This window comes from Oncorhynchus mykiss, chromosome 21 (genome assembly GCF_013265735.2).
Source record: "Oncorhynchus mykiss isolate Arlee chromosome 21, USDA_OmykA_1.1, whole genome shotgun sequence".
Taxonomy (NCBI): Eukaryota; Metazoa; Chordata; class Actinopteri; order Salmoniformes; family Salmonidae; genus Oncorhynchus; species Oncorhynchus mykiss.
Genome location: NC_048585.1, coordinates 43,221,203 through 43,233,174, shown reverse-complemented (window position 1 = coordinate 43,233,174; position 11,972 = coordinate 43,221,203). Strand labels below are relative to the sequence as shown.

Below are 11,972 nucleotides of genomic sequence, written 5' to 3'. Positions count from 1 at the left end.
TTCTTTGCAACTCTACCTAGAAGGCCAGCATCCTGGAGTTGCCTCTTCATTGTTGACATTGAGACTGGTGTTTTGCGGGTACTATTTAATGAAGCTGCCAGTTGAGGACTTGTGAGGCATCTGTTTCTCAAACTAGACACTCTAATGTACTTGTCCTCTTGCTCAGTTGTGCACTGGGGCCTCCCGGTCCTCTTTCTATTCTGGTTAGAGACCGTTTGTGCTGTTCTGTGAAGGGAGTAGTACACAGCGTTGTACGAGATCTTCAGTTTCTTAGCAATTTCTCGCATGGAATAGCCTTCAATTCTCAGACAAGAATAGACTGACGGGTTTCAGAAGAAAGGTCTTTGTTTCTGGCCATTTTGAGTCTGTAATCGAACCCACAAATGCTGATGCTCCAGATACTCAACTAGCCGAAAGAAGGACAGCTTTATTGCTTCTTTAATCAGAACAACAGTCTTCAGCTGTGCTAACATAATTACAAAAGGGTTTTCTAATGATCAATTAGCCTTTTAAAATGACAAACTTGGATTAGCTAACACAATGTGCCATTGGCACACTGGAGTGATGGTTTCTGATAATGGGATAATTAATATTCTGCCATTTCCAGCTACAATAGTCATTTTCAACATTAACAATGTCTACACTGTATTTCTGATCAATTTGATGTTATTTTAATGAACAAAAAAATGAGCTTTTCTTTCAAAAACAAGGACATTTCTAAGTGACCCCAAACTTTTGAACTGTAGTGTATATTTAGTTAATATTTAAAAAATATATATATATTTTTTTTTTTGGGGGGGGGGGGGGGGGGGGGGTGGAGGCCTAAGAGAACGCTTACCGCTTATGTCCCTTATGCCTGGAACCTTCCCTGCTCTGACTTATCTAAGGGGGATTCCAGAGAACATCACCATGGCAACAGATCTGTATAAAAAATAAATAGTGCAGATTTACATTTTATATGTCAATTTGTATGAGTAAAATGTATACCACAGGGATAAGACACAGAAAACGCTCACATAATTCATTGTTATTACAGGTTAACATAGTGTTAAAGCTAAATCCATGTTGAACAACAAATCCAGGGGACAATTAGAACACCTCAGCATCGCATTGCTCTTTACTCTATTGTACTTTTTTCATTTGTACAGTTCAACACTTAACAAATAGTCAATTTCCCCCTCTGATAAATAATGAACAAACACCACCTACTTGATTAAGTAACCATTTACACCAGTGCGTGCACAAGACTGTGCTATAATGGACACCCAGTTTCCATTAGCAGTTATTTGAATCACTTTGGGTCGAGTGCAACTGCAGAACACTGGGGGCCTCAGGGGCAGCATGCACCCTGACTCTGGAAAAGCGGTACCTCCTGTAGGCCACCATCAGGGCAGCCAGGAGACAGACAGCAGCACTGACCCCCAGGACTGCAGCCAACGTGGTGTCTGTACTGACCCCTGGTTCTGCACACGTAGCGGCAGGGTCAAAGGTCAGGCTCGGGTCAGGGATTGTGTTCTGATGTAACAGGGGATCGCTGAGGGAGAGAAGAAAATAAACACTTTATTTATACTGATAAATAAATTATGTATTGCGCTCTGAGAAAGTGAAAGACCACTTAAAACTTGATTAAAATAACAACATTGCAAGTTCATATTGTGCCATACCAAAGATACTGAAATACTTCGTACTCAGCCATACTCACTTCTCAGTAGTCACTGTGCCTTTAGTAGAGGCAGCTGGAGAGTGGGGGTCCTGGTTGTCGATGGAGAGACCAATGTCAGGGTAATAACACAACCTCTTGTCGGGACATGCAACTAGCCCCCTGTAACCTGTCACCTGAATGAATGAGAAATCATGTCAAATCATGGTAGAATCTAATGGCCAAAATGGCAAAATCGGTGTATGCTCAAAAGTTTACCTCAATGGTGCTTCCTACTGGGCAATCCAACCAGTCAGAGCCAGACACCTGTATCTGATACCGGTTCAGCCCAGTACACCTGTGTCTATAACAACGCCCCACCACAGAGTCGCTGACGGACAGGGAGACATTCTGACAGAGAGAGGAGATGGATAGAAAATAAAATAAATGGGTAGGTGTCACCTTCATACACTTTTTCACAAATATATGCGGTGTGAGTCCACATAAAATACACACACACTGACCTCTCTGCTCAGGTTAGAGAAGAAGCATCGGCTGTCTATACGGTACAACTCTCCACTCCACTCTGTTTCAGTCTCTCTCTCATTCTCCTCTTTCCAGCACTCACTCTTAGGAAAACACAGAGAGAAGTAAAGAGGGAGAAGTTCAAATAGAGAGAGAAGGTGAAGCTGAGGAAGAGTGTTTGAAATACTGTTTTGTCATGGAGAACAGAGTTCAGAGAAACGGTCAAACTGAAGTAAATAAGTATGCAGAAGACCCACCATTAGAGGTTTGTAAATGCGGCACCCATCCAGGTGAGCGTCAGTCTGGCACTCCCCCTTGTGGCGGTGAAGATAATGACACCCTAAACCACTGAGCGATGGAGAACACAAGTCAAACAGAGAATGAGGTAGAGTACCTGGACAGCTTTAGACAACGTTGGAGAATGGGGTTTGTTTTTTATTGTATGGTTAAGTGTGGGATATTCAAATAAAATAATAACACTACCTGCCTGTGCAGAAAAATGAGGAGGAGTTGTCATGGCAGGTGGACAGTAATCCAAACATTGCTCCCTCACCTACGAAAGATACACAAACAATAATTCACTACCGCCATTAATCAGGTACACACAGAATCACTCATACCACACGATATTCCTCTCTCACACTCTTTCTCTTTGACAGATATTATTTCTAAACCCCCTTATCTGTTTGGTTCAGTTATATCCGTCTCAATGGACAGGCGGGTCCCTCACCCTTTCCCCACACCAGGCCCTGTGCTCGGCTGTGGTTGACAGAGTACCAGCCCGTGTCCTGTAGGGCGGCCAGGGTGACCGGGTCGACACGCACCACAGCTGGATCCCCCAGGGCTGCAGCCATGATGGAACCCTGTAGCACCCTGGACTCCCAGTGAGAGGACAGACCACTAGAACCTACATCCTGGGAGATGGGGAGTGGAGAAAGAGAGAGGGAGGGGCAGAGTGTGTGTTAAAGAGCAGGGGAGAGAAAGAGAGAGATTTAGAGAGATAAGTGTGAGAAAGAAGTTATGGGTAACGAGGTAGATAGAGAAAGGTAAAGCACAATATAATATATACAGTGCCTTGCGAAAGTATTCGGCCCCCTTGAACTTTGCGACCTTTTGCCACATTTCAGGCTTCAAACATAAAGATATAAAACTGTATTTTTTTGTGAAGAATCAACAACAAGTGGGACACAATCATGAAGTGGAACGACATTTATTGGATATTTCAAACTTTTTTAACAAATCAAAAACTGAAAAATTGGGCGTGCCAAATTATTCAGCCCCCTTAAGTTAATACTTTGTAGCGCCACCTTTTGCTGCGATTACAGCTGTAAGTCGCTTGGGGTATGTCTCTATCAGTTTTGCACATCGAGACACTGACATTTTTTCCCATTCCTCCTTGCAAAACAGCTCGAGCTCTGTGAGGTTGGATGGAGAGCATTTGTGAACAGCAGTTTTCAGTTCTTTCCACAGATTCTCGATTGGATTCAGGTCTGGACTTTGACTTGGCCATTCTAACACCTGGATATGTTTATTTTTGAACCATTCCATTGTAGATTTTGCTTTATGTTTTGGATCATTGTCTTGTTGGAAGACACATCTCCGTCCCAGTCTCATGTCTTTTGCAGACTCCATCAGGTTTTCTTCCAGAATGGTCCTGTATTTGGCTCCATCCATCTTCCCATCAATTTTAACCATCTTCCCTGTCCCTGCTGAAGAAAAGCAGGCCCAAACCATGATGCTGCCACCACCATGTTTGACAGTGGGGATGGTGTGTTCAGCTGTGTTGCTTTTACGCCAAACATAACGTTTTGCATTGTTGCCAAAAAGTTAAATTTTGGTTTCATCTGACCAGAGCACCTTCTTCCACATGTTTGGTGTGTCTCCCAGGTGGCTTGTGGCAAACTTTAAACAACACTTTTTATGGATATCTTTAAGAAATGGCTTTCTTCTTGCCACTCTTCCATAAAGGCCAGATTTGTGCAATATACAACTGATTGTTGTCCTATGGACAGAGTCTCCCACCTCATCTGTAGATCTCTGGCTGCATCTCTGATCAGTCTTCTCCTTGTATGAGCTGAAAGTTTAGAGGGACGGCCAGGTCTTGGTAGATTTGCAGTGGTCTGATACTCCTTCCATTTCAATATTATCGCTTGCACAGTGCTCCTTGGGATGTTTAAAGCTTGGGAAATCTTTTTGTATCCAAATCCGGCTTTAAACTTCTTCACAACAGTATCTCGGACCTGCCTGGTGTGTTCCTTGTTCTTCATGATGCTCTCTGCGCTTTTAACGGACCTCTGAGACTATCACAGTGCAGGTGCATTTATACGGAGACTTGATTACACACAGGTGGATTGTATTTATCATCATTAGTCATTTAGGTCAACATTGGATCATTCAGAGATCCTCACTGAACTTCTGGAGAGAGTTTGCTGCACTGAAAGTAAAGGGGCTGAATAATTTTGCACGCCCAATTTTTCAGTTTTTGATTTGTTAAAAAAGTTTGAAATATCCAATAAATGTCGTTCCACTTCATGATTGTGTCCCACTTGTTGTTGATTCTTCACAAAAAAATACAGTTTTATATCTTTATGTTTGAAGCCTGAAATGTGGCAAAAGGTCGCAAAGTTCAAGGGGGGCGAATACTTTCGCAAGGCACTGTATATAATATGAATAGTGTGAGAGTCCGGTATTTCATGAGTGTGACTACAGTGCCTATATTTCTGCACTACTATATATTGTGTGTTAATGGCTCATGGCAGGGTCCGTACCAGGTTCTCCAGTGGTCCTCCAAGGTCAGGGTCAGTAGATAACAGGTGTTCCTGCAGGGCTCTGATCACTGATTGGGTGTAGATCCTGACCTGACCTGTCTCATCTGTGTTAGTCACCTGACCCCAGGGGGAGCAGCCCATCCCAGCTACACAACACAATAAGACAACACAGAATCACATAACCACACAACACAACCGAGTATAACTCAACCACACAACACAACCGAGTATAACTCAATCACACAACAACCACACAACACAACAACAAACCCACAGCAAAACAAAAACAGATACCTTTACAACAGAGAGAGAAAAATCTAACAGGTTAAGCCATGAACAAAGGATTGGACAAAAACACACTCTAAAGTAACACAATAGAATATAGCCTTATAATACAAATGTAATATACCAAATGATAACACAAGCAAGGTTACTGACGTTGTGAGTAGGAGCAGTCTCTCCAGGTGCTGAAGAGTTCTTTGGAGAATCCCAATGCATGGAACAACTCATGGATCACTGTCTGGAGAAAAGGAGATGCTAATTATTTTACTTATAAATACAGTGCCTTGCGAAAGTATTCGGCCCCCTTGAACTTTGCGAACTTTTGCCACATTTCAGGCTTCAAACATAAAAATATAAAACTGTATTTTTTTGTGAAGAATCAACAACAAGTGGGACACAATCATGAAGTGGAACGACATTTATTGGATATTTCAAACTTTTTTAACAAATCAAAAACTGAAAAATTGGGCGTGCAAAATTATTCAGCCCCTTTACTTTCAGTGCAGCAAACTCTCTCCAGAAGTTCAGTGAGGATCTCTGAATGATCCAATGTTGACCTAAATGACTAATGATGATAAATACAATCCACCTGTGTGTAATCAAGTCTCCGTATAAATGCACCTGCACTGTGATAGTCTCAGAGGTCCGTTAAAAGCGCAGAGAGCATCATGAAGAACAAGGAACACACCAGGCAGGTCCGAGATACTGTTGTGAAGAAGTTTAAAGCCGGATTTGGATACAAAAAGATTTCCCAAGCTTTAAACATCCCAAGGAGCACTGTGCAAGCGATAATATTGAAATGGAAGGAGTATCAGACCACTGCAAATCTACCAAGACCTGCCGTCCCTCTAAACTTTCAGCTCATACAAGGAGAAGACTGATCAGAGATGCAGCCAAGAGGCCCATGATCACTCTGGATGAACTGCAGAGATCTACAGCTGAGGTGGGAGACTCTGTCCATAGGACAACAATCAGTCGTATATTGCACAAATCTGGCCTTTATGGAAGAGTGGCAAGAAGAAAGCCATTTCTTAAAGATATCCATAAAAAGTGTCGTTTAAAGTTTGCCACAAGCCACCTGGGAGACACACCAAACATGTGGAAGAAGGTGCTCTGGTCAGATGAAACCAAAATTGAACTTTTTGGCAACAATGCAAAACGTTAGGTTTAGCGTAAAAGCAACACAGCTCATCATTCTGAACACACCATCCCCACTGTCAAACATGGTGGTGGCAGCATCATGGTTTGGGCCTGCTTTTCTTCAGCAGGGACAGGGAAGATGGTTAAAATTGATGGGAAGATGGATGGAGCCAAATACAGGACCATTCTGGAAGAAAACCGGATGGAGTCTGCAAAAGACCTGAGACTGGGACGGAGATTTGTCTTCCAACAAGACAATGATCCAAAACATAAAGCAAAATCTACAATGGAATGGTTCAAAAATAAACATATCCAGGTGTTAGAATGGCCAAGTCAAAGTCCAGACCTGAATCCAATTGAGAATCTGTGGAAAGAACTGAAAACTGCTGTTCACAAATGCTCTCCATCCAACCTCACTGAGCTCGAGCTGTTTTGCAAGGAGGAATGGGAAAAAATTTCAGTCTCTCGATGTGCAAAACTGATAGAGACATACCCCAAGCGACTTACAGCTGTAATCGCAGCAAAAGGTGTCGCTACAAAGTATTAACTTAAGGGGGCTGAATAATTTTGCACGCCCAATTTTTCAGTTTTTGATTTGTTAAAAAAGTTTGAAATATCCAATAAATGTCGTTCCACTTCATGATTGTGTCCCACTTGTTGTTGATTCTTCACAAAAAAATACAGTTTTATATCTTTATGTTTGAAGCCTGAAATGTGGCAAAAGGTCGCAAAGTTCAAGGGGGCCAAATACTTTCGCAAGGCACTGTATATACATATCTCACACACACACACACACAATTACAGTTATTTTACCTGCACAGTGCCTTGGTGGCTATATCCCTCCCCAGTCAGTCTGTCCCTACAGATGACCACCACTCCAGCCAGAGGTCGACCCTGGGAGTCAGTCTGGCAGTGCACTGCATAGGCCAACACACTGGGCTGGGATATATGAATAGCGAAGAGGAAAAAGTGATACATTGACAGTCAACGTATTTTATGACCTGAGTTCATTACTGATCGTATTGCTTTTCATTGGTGAGGGTATGCTGGTAAGGATATCTGCTGATCTTAGATCTGTACCTAAGGACAACCAGAGCTATGTTGACAGTCACCAACTAAGTTGATTTACATGGAACCCCTCACCTCCGCTCGACACTTGTCGGTGCTCTGCGCGTGGAGGTAAAGTAGGAAGTCAGTGTCAGGAAGTCCCGCCCCCTCAGGCCTTATCACAGTCATGGTTGGTGCATCAGGCTCTGAGTACACGGAACAACCCCTCAGGTGATCATCTGGGATCTGTCAATCAATGGTGGTGCATCCTCACTGGCAGGTCATGATTTCCATCAAAGGACTAATAATAACACAGCATCTCCCTTTCTGTGTGATATGAGAGAGGGTTCAGATGCTGCTACTCACAATGACATCCAGACAGGTCTCCGTCCTGTAGTTCTCATTGGCTCGGCCACACCTGCGGAAATGGAAATCTTTGATTGGTTGAAATGATTCACCGACCAATAACAGTAGAAAATCCAATATACTGTATCAGAAAGTATAAGACAAGAGAAACATACTGTATAAACAGAGACAGTATTTTACTATGTAAAGAAATGGACAAATACACACATATAGCTAGGTATACAGTTGTAACACACAGACTTGTTATAGTTGGCAGCGCTGGCGTTCCGCCATATGAACTTGCAGTACTTGTTGATGTTTCTGCTGAGCAGCAGATGACCAGGGACTCTGTTTACTGTCGGGACAGCAAGTATTAAATTATCAGTGAAATACTTAGTTATCCACACATGAATACATCATTACATTGTTATTACACACAAACGTGACACAAAAGTCACCAAGACTCAGTCAAAGACTCACACAATAAATGTTCCTACTGACAAACATCCACACACAATAATGTTCCTACTGAGAAACATTCACACACAGTAGATACACTGAACAAAAATATAAGCGCAACACGTAAAGTGTTGGTCCCATGTTTCATGAGCTGAAATAAAATATACCAGACATTTTTCGTTCAGACAAAAAGCTTACGTCTCTAAACTTTTGCGCACAAATTTGTTTACATTCTTGCTTGTGAGCATTTCTCCTTTACCAAGATAATCCATGCACCTGACAGGTGTGGCATATCAAGAAGCTGTTTAAAACAGCATGATCATTGCACAGGTGCAACTTGTGCTGGGGACAATAAAAGGCCACTCTAAAATGTGCAGTTTTGTCACACAACCTAATGCCACAGATGTCTCAATGTCTCAAGTTTTGAGGGAGCGTGCAATTTGCATGCTGACAGCAGGAATGTCCACCAGAGCTGTTGAATGTTCATTCCTCTACCATGAGCCGCCTCCAATATCGTTTTAGAGAATTTGGCAGTACGTCCAACCGGCCTCACAACTGCAGACCACGTGAATGGCATTGTGTGGGAAAGTGGTTTGCTGATGTCAACATTGTGAACAGAAGGCCCCATGGTGGCAGTTGGGTTATGGGGGCAGGCATGAGCTATGTACAATAAACACAATTGCATTTTATCTATGGCAATTTCAATGCACAGAGATACCGTGAAGAGATCCTGAGGCCCATTGTCGTTCCATTCATCCACCGCCATCACCTCATGTTTCAGCATGATAATGCATGCCCTATGTCACAAGGATCTGTACACAATTCCTGGAAGCTGAAAATGTCCCAGTTCTTCCATGGCCTGCATACTGGCCAGACATATCACCCATTGAACATGTTCAGGATCGGTGTGTTCCAGTTCCCGCCAATATCCACCAACTTTGCAAAGCCATTGAAGTGGGACAACATTCCACAGGCCGCAATCAACAACCTGATCAATCAATCAATCAAATGTATTTATAAAGCCCGTTTTACATCGGCCGATGTCACAAAGTGCTGTACAGAAACCCAGCCTAAAACCCCAAACAGCAAGCAACGCAATGTAGAAGCACGGTGGCTAAGAAAAACTCCCTAGAAAGGCCAAAACCTAGGAAGAAACCTAGAGAGGAACCAGACTCTGAGGGGTGACCAGTCCTCTCCTGACTGTGCCGGGTGGAGATTATAACAGAACATGGCCAAGATGTTCAAACGTTCATAGATGACCAGCAGGGTCAAATAATAATAATCACAGTGGTTGTAGAGGGTACAACAGGTCAGCACCTCAGAAGTAAATGTCAGTTGGCTTTTCATAGACGATCATTGAGAGTATCTCTACCGCTCCTGCTGTCTCTAGAGAGTCGAAAACAGCAGGTCCAGGACAAGGTAGCACTTCCAGTGAACAGGTCAGGGTTCCATAGCCGCAGGCAGAACAGTTGAAACTGGAGCAGTAGCATGACCAGGTGGACTGGGGACAGCAAGGAGTCATCATGCCAGGTAGTCCTGAGGCATGGTCCCAGGGCTCAGGTCCTCCGAGAGAGAGAGAGCGAGAGAGAATTAGAGGGAGCATACTTAAATTCACACAGGACACCGGATGAGACAGGAGAAATACTCCAGATATAACAGACTGACCCTAGCCCCCCGACACAAACTATTGCAGCATAAATACTGGAGGCTGAGACAGGAGCGGTCGGGAGACACTGTGGCCCTGTCCGGACAGGGCCAGACAGACCCTGTCAACTCTATGTGAAGGAGATGTGTCACACTGCATGAGGCAAATGGTGGTAACACCAGATACTGAAAGGTTTTCTGATCCACGCCCCTACCTTTTTGTTGTTATCTGTGAGCAACAGATGCATATCTGTATTCCCAGTCATGTGAAATCCATAGATTAGGGCCTAATTTAATTATTTCAATTGACTGATTTCCTTATATGAACTGTAAATCTTAGAAATTGTTTCATGTTGCGTTTATATTTTTGTGCAGTACAGATCCACTCAAACACACAGCACACAGAGACAGACACACTCCTCTCCTACCTGACAGCAAGTTGGACACGATGCCCACAGCCTCCCTGACTGCTGGCTCCAGTCTCTCGCTTTCCACCTGAGACAGGGCAGGGCTATCCCTCGGAACCCAGGTGTGGATCCTGATTGGCTGTGGATGGTTTGTGGGTGGAGCCAGCTCTCTTGTGCGCTTCCTGTGGTGTCTCCGGGATGAAGAAAGTTGAAGCGCAAATGAAGGAATTTGAAAAGGATTAGCTGTGTCCTCTGAAGCAGTAAGTCGAGTCTGAAGCCCAACATTGTTACTGGCCGTCGTCTTAGGGTGAGGTCCGTCTGGATCCGTGGGTGTGGTGACCACTGTGACCGACTGCTGAACCTCATCAAAGATACACTTCTCCAGAGCACCAGGGAGCCATATGACCACCACCACCATCCAAACCCACGGCCTGCTGAGGGAGGGGGGTGAAGGCATAATCATAGCCCTTCCACAGGAGCCGCCCCTCCACAGAAGCCTCATCTCGGGGAAGAGATCACAGAGACGGATCTGTTGGACTGACATGACATCAGCAGTAGATCGAACAGCTACGAGCTTCATCCCGCAACTAGCCATTTAAATGACCATTTATATGAAACATTTTGACTTTTACTTTTAAATGTTACAGATTTCTATTATAGGTCTACATTGTTCATATAAATGGTCATTTGAATGGCTAGTTGCAGGACTAAGCTAACATGCTACAAGATAATCCTAAATTAGTTGTTTGAAAAACATGTGGGATTAGAGGTGATTTTAGAGAGGAAATCCAAATATATCTTCGGTAAACTACTGCATTTCAGCAGTCCACTTGGACACTATTGCGCAATAATGCTGTAGTTGCCTTAGTAACATTTACTGTATTCACTCAAACATGTATAAATGGTGAGTCAATATACAAGTATTGACTGATGTAGATAATGACACTTGAATTAATCAGAGTCTGACCTGTTTTTCACTAGAGGAGCCCGTTTCAGACTGCGTAATGAGTCTCCATAACTTTTCTACACAACTTCATGAAAAGGGGTAAGCCTAAATCGAAGTTTTTCAATTCCCCCTTGCTATTAGTCAAAAGGTGCTGTATAGTGGACCACTTTCTCCTCTGCTATTTTAAATTCATCTAGACAATTTTAACTCCCCACTGAATCGGTTCTAATTACCTGGGAACCCCGTGTCCAGCCTCGCGCCGACCCCATCAAAAATTGAGTGCAGAATTTTCTAAATTAAATGACATTCCTCAACATACTCATCAATCTTCTTCGGTAAATTTAATGGCTTTTCCTCCCGACTCACCTTCACTCTTCTCCTAACGGTGCAAGTTGCAAGTGACCAAACAGCTCTCCACCATTGACACCCAGGTATTTAAATGTACTTTGTCGTCATGGCGCCCTGGGGCTCTTCTCGAGAGACTGATGTGACATGTCTTTGATACATTCCCAGAAGACAGAGGACAATGGCTTATAGACCACCTCCTCATCTAAAAACTTACCACTTCTTTACTTTTCCTAACATTGCACTTTCCCTTCTTCGACCCACACCTCACACACACACACCTCACACACACACACACACACAAAGAGTCCAAATAAAAGTGCAAATTGTTTAATCTCTGTGGATTCGTTCATCTCTTTGCCTATGTACAGTGAAATAGACCCTATTTTAAAAAAATCACTCTACAATCTTATTATTAGATTGCA

At 43.3% G+C, this 11,972-nt stretch overlaps 1 protein-coding gene across 1 annotated transcript; it reads right to left on the bottom strand.

The window, feature by feature from the left end:
* Positions 1-966: 966 nt before the first annotated feature.
* LOC118942803 (leishmanolysin-like peptidase 2) lies at positions 967-10,836 on the bottom strand. The gene is made up of 14 exons (XM_036956512.1): positions 10,278-10,836; positions 8,008-8,101; positions 7,768-7,819; positions 7,498-7,647; positions 7,168-7,305; positions 5,371-5,452; positions 4,933-5,078; positions 2,895-3,078; positions 2,648-2,717; positions 2,422-2,512; positions 2,164-2,268; positions 1,919-2,050; positions 1,703-1,836; positions 967-1,534 (listed from the first exon to the last, which is right to left on the bottom strand). Exons 1-14 carry the CDS (start codon positions 10,834-10,836, stop codon positions 1,276-1,278), a joined length of 2,196 nt encoding a protein of 731 aa, XP_036812407.1. The 3' UTR covers positions 967-1,275.
* Between the last annotated feature and the right edge of the window lie 1,136 nt (positions 10,837-11,972).